This window comes from Mycteria americana, unplaced genomic scaffold (genome assembly GCF_035582795.1).
Source record: "Mycteria americana isolate JAX WOST 10 ecotype Jacksonville Zoo and Gardens unplaced genomic scaffold, USCA_MyAme_1.0 Scaffold_133, whole genome shotgun sequence".
Taxonomy (NCBI): Eukaryota; Metazoa; Chordata; class Aves; order Ciconiiformes; family Ciconiidae; genus Mycteria; species Mycteria americana.
Window position 1 is genome coordinate 46,893 of NW_027445473.1, and position 17,904 is coordinate 64,796.

At 66.7% G+C, this 17,904-nt stretch overlaps 1 protein-coding gene across 1 annotated transcript; it reads left to right on the forward strand.

Annotated features, from left to right (window-relative positions):
• Positions 1-871: 871 nt before the first annotated feature.
• On the forward strand, positions 872-17,340 carry RUSF1 (RUS family member 1). The gene is made up of 14 exons (XM_075489390.1): positions 872-1,089; positions 1,826-1,968; positions 3,784-3,861; positions 4,502-4,616; positions 6,603-6,648; positions 8,131-8,163; positions 8,315-8,420; positions 9,152-9,252; positions 9,470-9,711; positions 11,229-11,286; positions 11,375-11,445; positions 12,175-12,336; positions 16,266-16,343; positions 17,213-17,340. Exons 1-14 carry the CDS (start codon positions 1,074-1,076, stop codon positions 17,326-17,328), a joined length of 1,365 nt encoding a protein of 454 aa, XP_075345505.1. The 5' UTR covers positions 872-1,073; the 3' UTR covers positions 17,329-17,340.
• Positions 17,341-17,904: the final 564 nt, after the last annotated feature.

The following is a 17,904-nucleotide window of genomic DNA, read 5'->3' on the forward strand; positions in this document are numbered from 1 at the left end:
TGGGTGCTCCGTGGTCAACCGCAGGTGCTCCCCAGCCAACTGTGGGTCTTGGAGGTGGGTCAACCTCAACTTCGGAGGACCATATTTTTGTCTGTGTCTGTGTGAGCTGAACCCCGTGGTGATCCTTGGCCACCCATGGGTGCCCCATGGCACTTAAGGTTGCCCCAAGGTGACCCACAGCACCCGTGGGTGCCCCATGGTGAACCGCCGGGTGCCCCATGGTGAACCGCCGGTCTTGAAGGTGGGTCACCACCACCTTGGAGGACCACAACTTGCCTCAGGTCTGTGTCGGTGAACCTTGTGGTGACCCGTGGGTGCCCGATGACACCTATGGGTGCCCCAAGGTGACCCATGGCACCCATGGGTGCCCCATGGTGATCTGTGGGTGGCCCCACCCACCCCCCCCCCCGTCCCACCCAATAAAGTGCTTGGAGCTGTGGCTGTGGCTGCGCGTCGCTGCTGGGGTCACCCAAGGTGGGGTGAGACCATAGAGAGGGGAGGGAAGAGTCACCCAAGGTGGGGTGAGACCATAGAGAGGGGAGGGAAGAGGCTCCAGAGGGGCCATGTGACCATAGAGACGGGGGGGGGGGGGGGGGTGGCTTTGAGTAGGCCATGGTACCATAGAGAGGCGGGGAAGAGGTACCGGAGTGTCCGCATGACCATAGAGACTGATGGGGCGGGCCTAGAGCGTCCCATGGAACCACAGAGACGTGGCACCACGCTGGCAACCATAGAGCGCCGGCGGACAGCTCTCCTAGAGTGGCCGCTGGGGGAGGCCATTGAGTTGGAGGACCTCCCTCCTAGACTGTCCCAGCGGAACCCATAGAGTTGGCGAGCCTCCCTACTAGACCGTCCCACCGTGAGATGATAGAGACGGAGCGGACTATCCGCATAGAGTGTCCCATTCGGAGACCATAGAGGCGTGGAGGACCTCCCGCCTAACCCGCCTCAACGGACACCATAGACACCTGGCGGACCGCCGGCCCAGCCCGCCGCCCGGAAGCGCGCCGCGCCAGCAGGCCCCGCCCCGCCCGCCCCTTCCCGTCAGGCCCCGCGGCTGGCGGCGACGCGGGATGGAACCACCGGAGGGTACCGGGGGGGGGGGGGGCGGAACCCGAGACCCCCCCCCCCCCCATGGGACCCCTCCGTGACCCCCCACGGCCCCAAGTGACCCCCCCCAATGTCCCCCCGCTGTCCCCAAGTGACCCACATGGCCCCCCCGCCCCCCCAAATTTCCCCCCCATGACCCCCCCATGCCCCCCCCAACCCCCCATGCCCCCCCACCCCCATACCCCCCCCAACTGTGTGTGGGTCCCCCCCCATGGCCCCCCCCAGCTCCCCCCACCCCCCCAATGTCCCCCCCCATCCCCATGCCCCCCCAAATGTCCCCCCACCCCCCCTAAATATTCCCCCCACCCCCCCCATAGCCCCCCCAAGCCCCCCCCAACCCCCCATGCCCCCCCCAAATGTCCCCCCCCACCTCCCCATGGTCCCCCCAAACCTCCTTACCGCCCATAGCCCCCCATGCCCCCCCCAAATGTTCCCCCCCATGGCCCCCCCCAGACCCTTCCCAACCCCCCCCGCCCCCCAAAACGTCTCCCCCATGGCCCCCCAACCCCCCCTACCACCCCAAATGTCCCCCCCCACCCCCCTAAATGTCCCCCCCATGGTCCCCCAAGCCCCCCCCAACCCCCCCCGGCCCCCCCATGGCCCCCCAGCCCCCCCCCATCCTTCCACATCCCCCCGCCCCCCCAAGGGACACCCCAGTGTCCCCCCAATGTCCCCCAATGTCTGTGTGTCGTGTCCCCCCCCCCCCTCCCCGCAGGCCCCCCCACGCCCCCCCCCCTCTGCCGGGAGCTGTGGGGTCCCCGCGAGGCCGCGCGCTACCGGGGGGACCCCCGGGGGGGGCTCCAGCGCCTCGTCCCCCCCGGCGCCTGCCCGCAGTCCTGCCTGCGCCGCGCCGCCGCCGTGAGAGGGGGCCCGGGGGGGGGAAGGGGGGTGCTGGGGGGGGTCCCTGGGGGGATATCGGGGTGCTGGGGGGGCAAATGGGGGGATATTGGGGTGCTGGGGGGGAGATGGGGGGATATTGGGGTGCTGGGGGGTCCCTGGGGGGATATCGGGGTGCTGGGGGGGGGGTAAACGGGGGGATATCGGGGTGCTGGGGGGGAAATGGGGGGATATTGGGGTGCTGGCGGGGGAAGGGGGGTGCTGGGGGGGTCCCTGGGGGGATATCGGGGTGCTGGGGGGGCAAATGGGGGGATATTGGGGTGCTGGGGGGGAAATGGGGGGATATTAGGGTGCTGGGGGGTCCCTGGGGGGATATCGGGGTGCTGGGGGGGCAAATGGGGGGGATATTGGGGTGCTGGGGGGGGAGATGGGGGGATATTGGGGTGCTGGGGGGGGTCCCTGGGGGGATATCGGGGTGCTGGGGGGGCAAATGGGGGGGATATTGGGGTGCTGGGGGGGGCAAATGGGGGGATATCAGGGTGTTGGGGGGGGAATGAGGGGCTATTGGGGTGCTGGGGGGGGAAGTGGGGTGCTGGGGGGTCCTTGGGGGGATATTGGGGTGCTGGGGGGGGCAAATGGGGGGATATCGGGGTGCTGGGGGGGGGAATGGGGGGATATCGGGGTGCTGGGGGGGGCAAATGGGGGGGATATTGGGGTGCTGGGGGGGGCAAATGGGGGGATATCGGGGTGCTGGGGGGTCAAATGGGGGGATATTGGGGTGCTGGGGGGGCGGAAATGGGGGGATAGTGGGGTGCTGGCGGGGGAAGGAGGGTGCTGGGGGCGTCCCTGGGGGGATATTGGGGTGCTGGGGGGGAAATGGGGGGATATTGGGGTGCTGGGGGGGGCAAATGGGGGGATATTGGGGTGCTGGGGGGGGAAATGGGGGATATTGGGGTGCTGGCAGGGGAAGGAGGGTGCTGGGGGTGTCCCTGGGGGGATATCGGGGTGCGGGGGGGGGTCCCTGGGGGGATATCGGGGTGCTGGGGGGGGGAAGTGGGGTGCTGGGGGGGGCAAATGGGGGGATATTGGGGTGCTGGGGGGGGAAGGGGGGAAATGGGGGGGATATTGGGGTGCTGCGGGGGGAGATGGGGGGGATATCGGGGTGCTGGGGGGGAAATGGGGGGATATGGGGGGTGCTGGCGGGGGAAGTGGGGTGCTGGGGGGGCAAATGGGGGGGATATTGGGGTGCTGGGGGGGGTCCCTGGGGGGATATCAGGGTGTTGGGGGGGGAATGAGGGGCTATTGGGGTGCTGGGGGGGGAAGTGGGGTGCTGGGGGGTCCTTGGGGGGATATTGGGGTGCTGGGGGGGGCAAATGGGGGGATATCGGGGTGCTGGGGGGGGAGATGGGGGGATATCGGGGTGCTGGGGGGGGGGAAATGGGGTGCTGGGGGGCTCCCTGTCGGATATTGGGGTGCTTGAGGGTCCCTGGGGGGATATTGGGGTGCTGGGGGGGGGCAAATGGGGGGCTATTGGGGTGCTGGGGGGGAAGTGGGGTGCTGGGGGGTCCCTGGGGGGATATTGGGGTGCTGGGGGGGGAATGGAGGTGCTGGGGGGGTTCCTGGGGGGATATTGGGGTGCTGGGGGGGGGAAGTGGGGGGTTTGGGGGGGTTATTGGGGTTGGGGGGGGTATTGGGGTGCTGGGGGGTTATTGGGGTTCAGGGGGGTTATTGGGGTGCTGGGGGGGCTCCTGGGGGGCCCAAGGGGGTTTGGGGGGTCCCAGGGGGAATTTGGGGTCCCCGGGGGTCCCTGACCCCCCCCCCCCGTGTCCCCCCCAGCGGGTGCTGCTGCCCCAGGGGTACCCCGAGAGCGTCAGCCCCGACTACCTCCAGTACCAGTGCTGGGACGCGCTCCAGGTGGCACTGGGAGGGACTGGGAGGGACTGGGAGGGGATTGGGGGGCACTGGGAGGGGACTGGGGGGCATTGGGATGGACTGGGGGGCACTGGGAGGGGATTGGGAGGCAGTTGGGGGTTACTGGGAGGGACTGGGAGGTAACTGGGAGGGAGGAGGGGTGGGTTGGGGGCACTGGGTGGTAAGTGGGAGTACTGGGATTGACTGGGAGATGCTGGGAGGTAAGTGGGAGGTGGCTGGGGGCTACTGGGGTGGACTGGGGGATACTGGGAGGTACTGGGAAGTGACCGGGATGGAGGGGGGGTGGGCAAGGAGTACTGGGAGGTAACTGGGCAGCAACTGGGTATACTGGGATGGTCTGGGGGGCACTGGAGCGTAACTGGGAGGCAGCTGGGGGCTACTGGAAGGTAACTGGGAGGGAGGAGGAGGAGCAGGGGATGAGCGGGGAGTTACTGGGAGGTGACTGGGAGCACTGGGATGGCGTGGGGGACACTGGGGCGTAACTGGGAGGCGGCCCAGGGGCTACTGGGAGGGAGGCGGGGTGGGCGGGGGGGGGGGTCAGTGGGAGGGAGGCGGGAGGGGCAGGGGGTGAGCGGGGGGGTTACTGGGAGGTAACTGGGAGGTAACTGGGAGCACTGGGCAGGCGCTGTGCAGCACCCTGACGGGCGCCCTGGCCACCCGGGCCGTGCTGCAGGCCGTGGGGGTGGGGGACAGCGCGGCCACCGTCACCGGGGCCACCCTGGCCTGGGTGCTGCGGGGTGAGTGGCCCCCTCCCCCCCCCCCGGGACCCCACGACCCCCCAAAATCTCCCCGTTTCACCCCAAAATCCCTCTCGGACCCCAAAATCTCCCGGTTTGACCCCAAAAAGTCCCAGTTTGACCCCAAAATGTCCCAGTTTGACCCCAAAATCTCCCCGTTTCACCCCAAAATCTCCCTATTTCACCCCAAAATCTGCTCAGGCACCCCCAAAACGTCTCTGTTTCACCCCAAAATCCCTCTCACACCCCAAAATCTCCCAGTTTGACCCTAAAATCTCCCAGTTTGACCCTAAAATCTTCCAATTTCACCCCAAAATCTGCTCGGGCACCCCCAAAATCTCTCCATTTCACCCCAAAATTCCTCTTGGACCCCAAAATCTCAGTTTGACCCCAAAATCTCCCAGTTTGACCCCAAAATGTGCTCAGGCACCCCCAAAATCCCTCCCTTTCACCCCAAAATCCCTTGTGGACCCCAAAATCTCCCAGTTTGACCCCAAAATCTCCCAATTTCACCCCAAAATCTGCTCAGGCACCCCCAAAATCGCTCCCTTTCACCCCAAAATCCCTTGTGGACCCCAAAATCTCCCAGTTTGACCCCAAGAAGTCCCAGTTTGACCCCAAAATCTCCCAATTTCACCCCAAAATCTGCTCCAGCACCCCCAAAATCGCTCCCTTTCACCCCAAAATTCGTCTCGGACCCCAAAATCTTCCAGTTTCACCCCAAAATCTGCTCAGGCACACCCCCAAAATGTCTCTGTTTCACCCCAAAATCCCTCTCGGACCCCAAAATCTCCTAGTTTGACCCCAAAACCTCCCTATTTCACCCCAAAATCTGCTCGGGCACCCCCAAAATTTCTCCGTTGCACCCCAAAATCCCTGTCAGACCCCAAAATCTCCCAGTTTGACCCCAAAATCTCCCAATTTCACCCCAAAATCTGCTCGGGCACCCCCAAAATCGCTCCCTTTCACCCCAAAATCCCTCTCAGACCCCACAATCTCCCAGTTTGACCCCAAAATCTCCCAATTTCACCCCAAAAGGTGCTCAGGCACCCCCAAAATCTCTCCCTTTCACCCCAAAATTCTTCTCGGACCCCAAAATCTCCCAGTTTGACCCCAAAAAGTCCCAGTTTGACCCCAAAATCTCCCAGTTTGACCCCAAAATTTCCCAGTTCCACCCCCAAATCTCCCAGTTTCAGCCCAAGATCTCCCAGTTTGACCCCCAAATTTCCCAATTCCACCCCAAAATCTCCCAGTTCCACCCCCAACTCTCCCAGTTTCACCCCAAGATCTCCCAGTTCCACCCCCAACTCTCCCAGTTCCACCCCCAAATTTCCCAGTTCCACCCCAAGATTTCCCAGTTCCACCCCAAAATCTCCCAGTTTGACCCCCAACTCTCCCAGTTTCACCCCAAAATCTCCCAGTTTTACCCCAATCTCCCAGTTTCACCCCAAAATCTGCCAGTCCCACACCAAAATCTCCCAGTTTAACTCCACTTCTCCCAGTTTGACCCCCAAATCTCCCAGTTTGACCCCAGCTCTCCCAGTTTCACCCCCAAATTTCCCAGTTCCACCCCAAAATTTCCCAGTTCCACCCCAAGATTTCCCAGTTCCACCCCAACTCTCCCAGTTTCACCCCCAAATCTCCCAGTTTGACCCCCAACTCTTCCAGTTTCACCCCAACTCTCCCAGTTTCACCCCAAAATCTCCCAGTTTGATCCCAAGATCTCCCAGTTCCACCCCAAGATTTCCCAGTTCCACCCCAAAATTTCCCAGTTCCACCCCAAAATCTCCCAGTTTGACCCCAAAATCTCCCAGTTTCACCCCCAAATTCCCCAGTTTTACCCCAAAATCTCCCAGTTTGACCCCAACTCTCCCAGTTCCGCCCCAGCTCTCCCAGTTTGCTCCCCCCCCTCCCAGTTGCCCCCCGGGATGGGCCCCAGCGCCCCCAAAATCGCCCCTTTTCACCCCGAAACCGCTGCCCCCGCAGACGGGGTGGGGATGGTGACGCGCATCACCTTCGCCTGGCTGCAGGGGTGAGCGCGGGGCACTGGGGGGCACTGGGAGGCACTGGGAGGGACTGGGAGGGACTGGGAGGCAATGAGAGAGGACTGGGATGGACTGGGAGAGCATTGGGATGGACTGGGAGGGAACTGGGAGGCAGTGGGATGGACTGGGAGGGAACTGGGAGGCACTGGGATGGACTGGGGGGGCACTGGGATGGACTGGGAGGGGACTGGGATGAACTGGGAGGCACTGGGATGGACTGGGAGGGGACTGGGATGGACTGGGACGGAACTGGGAGGCACTGGGATGGACTGGGAGGGGACTGGGATGAACTGGGAGGGACTGGGAGGGAACTGGGAGGCACTGGGATGGACTAGGAGGGGACTGGGATGGACTGGAGGGGCACTGGGATGGACTGGGAGGGAACTGGGATGGACTGGGACGGAACTGGGAGGCACTGGGATGGACTGGGAGGGCATTGGGATGGACTGGGAGGGGACTGGGAGGCACTGGGATGGACTGGGAGAGCATTGGGATGGACTGGGAGGGAACTGGGAGGCAGTGGGATGGACTGGGAGGGAACTGGGAGGCACTGGGATGGACTGGGGGGGCACTGGGATGGACTGGGAGGGCATTGGGATGGACTGGGAGGGAACTGGGAGGCACTGGGATGGACTGGGAGGGAACCGGGATGGACTGGGGGGGCACTGGGATGGACTGGGAGGGAACTGGGAGGCACTGGGGTGGACTGGGAGGGGACTGGGATGGACTGGGGGGGCACTGGGATGGACTGGGAGGGCACTGGGATGAACTGGGACGGAACTGGGAGGCACTGGGAGGGGACTGGGATGGACTGGGATGGAACTGGGAGGCACTGGGATGGACTGGGAGGGGACCGGGATGGACTGGGGGGGCACTGGGATGGACTGGGAGGGCATTGGGAGGGGACTAGGAGGGAACTGGGAGGCACTGGGATGGACTGGGAGGGGACCGGGATGGACTGGGGGGGCAGTGGGATGGACTGGGAGGGAACTGGGAGGCACTGGGATGGACTGGGAGGGGACTGGGATGGAACTAGGAGGCACTGGGATGGACTGGGGGGGCACTGGGATGGACTGGGAGGGCATTGGGATGGACTGGAAGGGGACTGGGAGGCAGTGGGATGGACTGGGAGAGCAGTGGGATGGACTGGGAGGGGACTGGGAGGCACTGGGAAGCATTGGGAGGGACTGGGAGGCAATGAGAGGGAACTGGGATGGACTGGGAGGGAACTGGGAGCACTGGGAGTTACTGGGAGGCGGCACTGGGCCTTACTGGGAGCACTGGGAGTTACTGGGAGGTGGCACTGGGCCTTACTGGGAGTTACTGGGAGCACTGGGAGTTACTGGGAGGTGGCACTGGGCCTTACTGGGAGGTGGCACTGGGAGTTACTGGGAGGCGGCACTGGGCCTTACTGGGAGTTACTGGGAGGCAGCACTGGGCCTTACTGGGATTCCCCCCCCCCCCCGCAGGAGCCGCCTGGACTGCGAGGCCAAGCAGTGGCGGTGAGTCCCCGCCCCCTCCAGGCCCCGCCCCTCGAAGCCCCGCCTCCCTCCTCAAAGCCCCACCCCCGCCTCGCGCCGGCACCGTCCCCGCCCCTCCCCTTACCTCGGAGGCCCCGCCCCCTCCCCCACGTGACACGGAGGCCCCGCCCAGGCTGGCGGCTGACGTGCTGAATGACGCGGCGCTCGTGCTGGAGCTGCTGGCGCCCGCCTGGCCGCGCGCCGGCCCCGCCCTCCTGACGCTGGCGGCGGCGACCAAGGTAACGCCACGCCCACCGCCACGCCCACCGCCACGCCCACCGCGCCTGGCGGGAGCGGGAGGGGGAGAGGGGGGGCACTGGGGGGATACTGGGAGATGCCAGGAGGCACTGGGGGGGGTACTGGGGGATACTGGGGGGCACTGGGGCAATAGTGGGGGGTTACTGGGGGATACTGGGAGGCACTGGGGCAATAGTGGGGGGTTACTGGGGGATACTGGGAGGCACTGGGGTCATATTGGGAGATGGCGGGAGGCACTGGGGGGGTACTGGGGGGCACTGGGGCGATACTGGGTGTTACTGGGGGATACTGGGAGGCGCTGGGGTGATGCTGGGAGATGCCGGGAGGCACTGGGAGGGTACTGGGGGAAACTGGGGGGCACTGGGGCGATACTGGGGGTTACTGGGGGATACTGGGAGGCGCTGGGGTGATGCTGGGAGATGCCGGGAGGCACTGGGAGGGTACTGGGGGAAACTGGGGGGCACTGGGGCGATACTGGGGGTTACTGGGGGATACTGGGAGGCACTGGGGTGATGCTGGGAGATGCCGGGAGGCACTGGGGAGGTACTGGGGAAACTGGGGGGCACTGGGGCGATACTGGGGGGTTACTGGGGGATACTGGGAGGCGCTGGGGTGATGCTGGGAGATGCCGGGAGGCACTGGGAGGGTACTGGGGGAAACTGGGGGGCACTGGGGCGATACCACGGGGTCTCACCGCGGGGTCTCAATGGAGGGGGCGGGGCTTTGTGGCCTGGCCCTGGGGCTCCGGGGCAAGTTCGGGGCCCCCCCCCGGGGACTGATGGGGACCCTGGGGCCCCCCCCGGGGCTGAGGGGGTTTGGGGGGACCCCCCCAGGGCCTGACGAGGTTTTGGGGACCCCCCCAGGGGCTGATGGGAAGGTTTTGGGGTCTCCCAGCACCTCCCCCCCCCCCCCCCCCAACTCTCCTTGGGGGGGGGCCTGATGGGAAATTTGGGGAGCCCCAAGTGCTCATGGGAGTTTTGGGGTCCCCCCGGGATTTTTGGGGGACCCCCCCCCTCCCCCCCAAACCCAGGGTGACGTGGGGGGTGGTGACGCTGCTGCTGGGGACCCACCTGGGAGCCAACCTGAGGGCGGTGGGGGCCCTGCGCCTGCCCACCCTCAACAGGCCCCGCCTCCGCCTCGCCCTGGGCGGGGCCTTGAGGGGTGGGGCCCAGGGGGGTGGGGCTACCCGGCCCCACCCACCCAGGGAGGGCGGAGTCATCCTCACCGTCCCCGGGCCCGAGGATGTCAACCCCCGCGAGCCCCTGCTGCCCGGTGAGTCACCCCCCCCCCGGTGTCACCCCCCCCCCCCCCGGTGCCACCCTCCCCCGGTGTCACCCCCCCCCCCGTGTCACACACACCCCCCCCCCCCCGGTGCCACCCTCCCCCGGTGTCACCTCACCCTCGTGTCACCCCCCCCCGGTGTCACCCCCCCCCTAGTGTCACCCCACCCAGTGTCACCCCCCCCCCCGGTGTCACACCCCCCCCTCCCCTCGTCACCCCCCCCCCCAGTGCCACCCTCCCCCGGTGTCACCCTCACCCTCGTGTCACCCCCCCCCCGGTGTCACACCCCCCCCTCCCCTCGTCACCCCCCCCCCCAGTGCCACCCTCCCCCGGTGTCACCCTCACCCTCGTGTCACCCCCCCCCCGGTGTCACACCCCCCCCCGGTGTCACCCCCCCGTCGTGTCACACCCCCCCAGTGTCACCCCACCCGGTGTCACCCACCCCCGGTGTCCCCCCCTCATGTCATCCCTCCCCTGATGTCACCCCCCCCCATGTCACCCTCACCCGGCGTCACCCCCCCTGGTGTCACACCCCTGGTGTCACACCCCCCCGGTGTCACCCCCCCCATGTCACACCCCCCCTGATGTCACCCCCCCCAGTGTCACCCTCCCTCTGGTGTCACTGCAGCCCCATGTCACCATCCCCCCCAGTGTCACCCCCCCCCGGTGTCACCCCCCCCGGTGTCACCCCTCTGGTGTCACCTTCCCCAGTGTCACCCTCCCCTGGTGTCACCCCCCTCCCCATGTCACCCTCCCTCCGTGTCACCCACTGCCACCCTCCCCGTGGCACTGGGTGTCACCCCCCCCATCACTCGGTGTCACCCCCCCGGTGTCACCCCCCCGGTGTCACCTCTCCCTGCCACCCCCCGTCACCCGGTGTCACCCCCCTCGGTGTCACCCGGTGTCACCCCCCCGCGTCATGTGGTGTCACCCGGTGTCATTCAGTGTCACCCCCCCGTGTCAACCACCCGGTGTCACCCTCCCAGTGTCACCTGGTGTCACCTGGTGTCACCTCCCTTGTGTTACCCCGTGTCACCCCCTGCAGTGTGACCTGGTGTCACCCCCCTATGTCACCCGGTGTCACCCCCCCGTGTCACCTGGTGTCACCCCCACGTCACCCAGCATCACCCAGTGTCACCCCCATGTCACCCAACGTCACCCCTGTGTCACCCACTGTCACCCCCACGTCACCCAGTGTCACCCAGTGTCACCGAGCCTCACCCAATGTCACCCCTGTGTCACCCAGTGTCACCGAATGTCACCCCCATGTCACCCAGTGTCACCCAGTGTCACCCGGTGTCACCGAGCCTCACCCAATGTCACCCCTGTGTCACCCCCACGTCACCCAGTGTCACCCAGTGTCACCCAGTGTCACCCCGCCCGTCCCCGTCTCTGCTCCCTCCCTTGCCTCGCCCTGACGTCCCCCCGCCGTCCCTCTGATGTCACCCTGACGTCACCCCGCCGTCCCCCCTCTGATGTCACCCTGACGTCACTTCCTGGCCCCGCAGGTTTCAGCACCCGCCTCAGCCTCCACCTGGGTGCTCCCCTGCACCGGCTCGTCCAGAGGTGAGGGGACCGGGGGGGGGGAGGGGGGAGCACCCTAGGGTGGGGGGACCCCGACATCCACATCTTCCCCCTCCCCTCCCCCCCCCAGCGAGGCCGAGTTCCGGAAAGCGCTAGAATGCGGCGCCGACGATTACATCATCGTGCTCCGCCCCTCCCAAGGTGGGCACCCAGGTGTCCGGGGGGGTGGGGGGGGGGGTCCCATGGACCCCAAATGTCTGGGGTGGGGGTGGGTGGGGGGGTCCCATGGACCCCAAATGTCCGGGGGGGGGGGGTGGGGGGGGTCCCATGGACCCCAAATGTCTGGGTGGGGGTGGGGGGGTCCCATGGACCCCAAATGTCCGGGTGGGGGGTGGGTGGGGGGGTCCCATGGGCCCCAAATGTCCGGGGGGGTGGGGGGGGGGTCCCATGGACCCCAAATGTCTGGGGTGGGGGTGGGTGGGGGGGTCCCATGGACCCCAAATGTCCGGGTGGGGGGTGGGTGGGGGGGGTCCCATGCACCCCAAATGTCTGGGGTGGGGGGGGGGGGGGTCCCATGGACCCCAAATGTCCGGGGGGGGGGGGGGTGGGGGGGGTCCCATGGGCCCCAAATGTCCGGGGTGGGGGTGGGTGGGGGGGGTCCCATGCACCCCAAATGTCTGGGGTGGGGGGGGGGGGGGGGGTCCCATGGATCCCAAATGTCCGGGGGGGGAGGGGTGGGGGGGGTCCCATGGATCCCAAATGTCCAGGGGGGTGGGTGGGGGGGGTCCCATGAGCCCCAAATGTCCGGGTGGGGGTGGGTGGGGGTCCCATGGGCCCCAAATGTCCGGGGGGGGTGGGTGGGGGGGTCCCACGTGTCCCGGAGAAGACCCAGGGGTCTGGGTGACCCCCTCCCCCCCCCCCCCCCCCCAGGCTGGGTGGGGGTGGGGCTGCGGCGGGGGGCTCCCCCCGACGCCCCCCTGCGAGCCTGCGCCCATGCCCTGCTGCTGGAGGAGCTGCTGGGTCCCGACCTGCCCCCGGGGGCACCCATGGGTGCTGCCCTGCGCCCGCTTCAGCAACGCCTGCGCCGCTGCCGTGAGTCCCCCGGGGGGGGGGGGTCGGTTTGGGGGTCCGTGGGGGGGGTTGGGGGGGTCCCTGGGGTCATTTTGGGGGTCGCTAGGAGGGTTTGGGGGGTCCCTGATGGGGTTTGGGGGTCCCTGGGGTCATTTTGGGGGTCCCTGGGGGGTTTTGGGGGGGTCCCTGGTGGGGTTTGGGGGTCCCTGGAGTCACTTTGGGGGTCCCTGGGGTCATTTTGGGGGACCCTAGAAGGGTTTGGGGGAGCCCTGGGTGGGTTTCAGGGGTCCCTGGGGTCATTTTGGGGGTCCCTGGGGGGGTTTGGGGGTCCCTGGGGTCATTTTGGGGGTCTCTAGGAGGGTTTGGGGGGTTCCTGATGGGGTTTGGGGGTCCCTGGGGTCACTTTGGGGGTCCCTGGGGGGTTTGGGGGAGCCCTGGGGGGGTTTGGGGGTCCCTGGGGTCATTTTGGGGGTCTCTAGGAGGGTTTGGGGGGTCCCTGGGGTCATTTTGGGGGTCCCTGGGGGGGTTTGGGGGAGCCCTGGGGTCATTTTGGGAGTCCCTGGGGTCATTTTGGGGGTCCCTGGGGGGGTTTGGGGGTCCCTGGGGGGGGGTTGGGGGTCCCTGGGGTCATTTTGGGGGTCTCTAGGAGGGTTTGGGGGGTCCCTGATGGGGTTTGGGGGTCCCTGGGGTCACTTTGGCGGTCCCTGGGGGGGGTTGGGGGAGCCCTGGGGGGTTTTGGGGGTCCCTGGGGTCATTTTGGGGGTCTCTAGGAGGGTTTGGGGGGTCCCTGGGGTCATTTTGGGGGTCCCTGGGGGGGTTTGGGGGGCCCCTGGGGTCATTTTGGGGGTCTTTAGGAGGGTTTGGGGGGTCCCTGATGGGGTTTGGGGGTCCCTGGGGTCACTTTGGGGGTCCCTGGGGGGGTTTGGGGAGCCCTGGGGGGGTTTGGGGGAGCCCTGGGGGGTTTTGGGGGTCCCTGGGGTCATTTTGGGGGTCCCTAGGAGTGTTTGGGGGAGCCCTGGTGGGGGATTGGGAGTCCCTGGGGTCAATTTGGGGGTCTCTAGGAGGGTTTGGGGGGTTCCTGATGGGGTTTGGGGGTCCCTGGGGTCACTTTGGGGGTCCCTGGGGGGGTTTGGGGGAGCCCTGGGGGGGTTTGGGGGTCCCTGGGGTCATTTTGGGGGTCCCTAGGAGTGTTTGGGGGAGCCCTGGTGGGGGATTGGGAGTCCCTGGGGTCAATTTGGGGGTCTCTAGGAGGGTTTGGGGGGTTCCTGATGGGGTTTGGGGGTCCCTGGGGTCACTTTGGGGGTCCCTGGGGGGGTTTGGGGGAGCCCTGGGGGGGTTTGGGGGTCCCTGGGGTCATTTTGGGGGTCTCTAGGAGGGTTTGGGGGTCCCTGGGGGGTTTTGGGGGTCCCTGGGGTCATTTTGGGGGACCCTAGAAGGGTTTGGGGGAGCCCTGGGTGGGTTTCAGGGGTCCCTGGGGTCATTTTGGGGGTCCCTGGGGGGGTTTGGGGGTCCCTGGGGGGGGGTTGGGGGTCCCTGGGGTCATTTTGGGGGTCTCTAGGAGGGTTTGGGGGGTTCCTGATGGGGTTTGGGGGTCCCTGGGGTCATTTTGGGGGGTCCCTGGGGGGGTTTGGGGGGTCCCTGGGGTCATTTTGGGGGTCCCTGGGGGGGTTTGGGGGTCCCTGGGGGGGGGTTGGGGGTCCCTGGGGTCATTTTGGGGGTCTCTAGGAGGGTTTGGGGGGGTTCCTGATGGGGTTTGGGGGTCCCTGGGGTCACTTTGGCGGTCCCTGGGGGGTTTGGGGGAGCCCTGGGGTCATTTTGGGAGTCCCTGGGGTCATTTTGGGGGTCCCTGGGGGGGGGTTGGGGGTCCCTGGGGTCATTTTGGGGGTCTCTAGGAGGGTTTGGGGGGTTCCTGATGGGGTTTGGGGGTCCCTGGGGTCACTTTGGGGGTCCCTGGGGGGGGTTGGGGGAGCCCTGGGGGGTTTTGGGGGTCCCTGGGGTCATTTTGGGGGTCTCTAGGAGGGTTTGGGGGGTCCCTGGGGTCATTTTGGGAGTCCCTGGGGTCATTTTAGGGGTCCCTGGGGGGGTTTGGGGGAGCCCTGGTGGGGTTTGGGAGTCCCTGGGGTCATTTTGGGGGTCCCTGGGGGGGGGTTGGGGGTCCCTGGGGTCATTTTGGGGGTCTCTAGGAGGGTTTGGGGGGTTCCTGATGGGGTTTGGGGGTCCCTGGGGTCACTTTGGGGGTCCCTGGGGGGGGTTGGGGGAGCCCTGGGGGGTTTTGGGGGTCCCTGGGGTCATTTTGGGGATCCCTGGGGGAGTTTGGGGGGTCCCTGGGGTCATTTTGGGGGTCCCTGGGGGTGTTTGGGGGGGGCCCTGGTGGGGTTTGGGAGTCCCTGGGGTCATTTTGGGGGTCCCTGGGGGGGTTTGGGGGAGCCCTGGGGTCATTTTGGGGGTCCCTGGGGTCATTTTGGGGGTTCCTAGGGGTGTTTGGGGGAGCCCTGGGGGGGTTGGGGGTCCCTGGGGTCATTTTGGGGGTCCGTGGGGGGGCTTGGGGGGGTCCCTGGTGGGGTTTGGGGGTCTCTGGGGGGGGCTGGGGGTCCCTGGGGTCATTTTGGGGGTCCCTGGGGGGGGGGTGGGGGTCCCTGGGGTCATTTTGGGGGTCCCTGGGGGGGTTTGGGGGGCCCTGGGGGGGTTTGGGGGAGCCCCGGGGGGGGGGTTCGGGTGTCCCTGGGGTGGGTTGGGGGGCCCTGGGGATGTCTCTGGGGCAGTTTTGGGGTCCCAGGGGCAAATTTTTTGGGGTCCCTGGAGTGGGTTTGTGTCCCCGGGGGCAACTTTGGGGTCCCTGGGGGCAAATTTGGGGTCCCCGGGACAACGTTGGGGTTCCTTGGGGCAATTTCTGGGGGTCCCCCGGGCAGTTTTGGGGTCCCTGGGGTGGGTTTGGGGGTCTCCGGGGGCAACTTTGGGGTCCCTGGGGGCAACTTTGGGGTCCCCGGGGCAATTTTGGGAGTCCCCGGGGCAATTTTGGGGTCCTTTGGGGCAATTTTGAGGGTCCCCGGGGCAATTTTGGGCTCCCAGGGGCAGTTTTGGGTTCCCTGGGGTGGGTTTGGGGGTCCCCGAGGGCAACTTTGGGGTCCCTGGGGGCAACTTTGGGGTCCCCGGGGCAATTTTGGGGTCCCCGGAGCAAGTTTGGGGTCCCTGGGGGCAACTTTGGGGTCCCCTGGGGCAATTTCTGGGGGTCCCCGGGGCAGTTTTGGGGTCCCTGGGGTGGGTTTGGGGTCCCCGGGGGCAACTTTGGGGTCCCTGGGGGCAAATTTGGGGTCCCCGGGACAACTTTGGGGTCCCTTGGGGCAATTTCTGGCGGTCCCCGGGGCGATTTTGGGGTCCCCGGGGGAATTTTGGGGTCCCTGGGGTGGGTTTGGGGGTCCCCGGGGGCAACTTTGGGGTCCCCGGGGCAATTTTGGGGTCCCCCGGGGCAATTTTGGGGGTCCCCGGGGCAATTTGGGGGTCCTTTGGAGCAATTTTGGGGCTCCCGGGGGCAAATTTGGGCTCCCGGGGGCAGTTTTGGGGTCCCTGGGGCAATTTCTGGGGGTCCCCGGGGCAGTTTTGGGGTCCCTGGGGTGGGTTTGGGGGTCCCCGGGGGCAACTTTGGGGTCCCCGGGGCAATTTCTGGGGGTCCCCGGGGCAATTTTGGGGTCCCCGGGGGAATTTTGGGGTCCCTGGGGTGGGTTTGGGGGTCTCCGGGGGCAACTTTGGGGTCCCTGGGGGCAACTTTGGGGTCCCCGGGGCAATTTTGGGAGTCCCCGGGGCAATTTGGGGGTCCTTTGGGGCAATTTTGGGGATCCCTGGGGCAATTTTGGGCTCCCGGGGGCAACTTTGGGGTCCCCGGGGCAATTTTGGGGTCCCCCGGGGCAATTTTGGGGGTCCCCAGGGCAGTGACGGGCGTGGTTCCCCCCCAGCGCCGGGCACGGTCCCCTGGGGGGTGGTGGCCGAGAGCTCCCGCCTCTGGCGCACGCTGGGCCCCGCCTTCCTGCGCGGTACGTGTCATCACGCGTGTCATCACGCGTGTCGGCGCGCGTGTCGGTGCGTGTCGGCACGTGTCCGCGTGTCATCGCGCGTGTCATCGCGTGGCAGTACTTAGGTCACGCCCCCCCCCCCCCCCGATCCCCCCAACATCCCCTTTCCCCCGGGCCATCACGTGTCGTCACGTGTTCTCGCGTGTCGTCGCGTGTCGTCACGTGTCGTCGCGTGCCGTCACGTGTTGTCGCGTCATCACGTGTCGTCGCGTGCCATCACGTGTCGTTACATGTTGTCGCATGGCGTCGCATGCCGTCAGGTGTTGTCACGTGTCGTCGCGTGCCGTCACGTGTTGTCGCGTCATCACGTGTCGTTACATGTCGTCGCGTGTCGTCACGTGTTGTCACGTGTTGTCATGTGTTGTCACGTGTTGTCATGTGTTGTCACGTGTTCTCGCGTGTCATCACGTGTCGTCACATCACGTGTCGTCACGTTGCCGCGTGCCATCACATGCCGTCACGTGTCGTCACGTGTTGTCGCGCCTCCTCGCGTGCCGTCGCGCGTCACCGCTTGTCGTCGCGTGTCACCGCCTGTCGTCGCGCGTCATCGCGTCTCCCCTCCCCGTGTCGTCACGCGTGTCAGCGTGACCCAAGCCCCCGGGTCCCTGCGGCGTCACACGCGCCCCACCCCCCCCCCCGCGGTGACATCACACATGTCGTCGCACATGTCACCACGTGTCATAGCGTGTTCCGACGTGTCGCCCCCTGCCCCTCCCCCCCCCGTTGCTATGCGCCGTGACGCATCATCACGCGCGGCGGCGTCCCGTGACGTCACGCGCCGCGCCCCGTGACGTCACGCGTGTCATCCCGTGACGTCACCGCCCCCGCAGGGCTGGCGGCCGCCGGTTGGGAGACGCAGCGGCACCTCCTGGCTCCCGACGAATGGCAGCTCGAGTGGGCGGGGCCCGGGGGCGGGGCCTCGGAGGACAAGCCCCGCCCCCAATAACCAGCTCCTCCCCCCCGGATCGACCCCGAAACGGCGGGGGGGGGGGGGGGAGGGGCGACACCACCGTTTTTTCAAGAACGGGTCCAAAAACCACCGGTTTGGGTCGTTTATAAAAACGGGCGGGGGGGCGGGGGGGGGAATTTGGGGCATTTGGGGGCTTTTTGCAGAATTTTGCAGTCTTGCGCTCACCTTGGGGGCGTTTTGGGCTCCTTTCGGGGCATTTTGGGCTCGTTTTGGGGTATTTTGGCCTCATTTCGGGGCGTTTTGGGCTCGTTTCCAGGCATTTTGGGCTCCTTTCGGGGTATTTGGGGCTCGTTTTGGGCCATTTTCGGCTCATTCCCAGGCATTTTGGGCTCATTTTGGGGTATTTGGGGCTCCTTTTGGGGCATTTTGGGCTCATTTCGGGGTCTTTTGGGGCATTTTGGGCTCCTTTTGGGGCATTTTGGGCTCATTTGGGGGCATTTCGGGCTCGTTTCGGGGCATTTTGGGCTCATTTTGGGCTCGTTTCGGGGCATTTTGGGCTTGTTTTGGGGCATTTCGGGCTCGTTTCGGGGCATTTTGGGCTCGTTTCGGGGC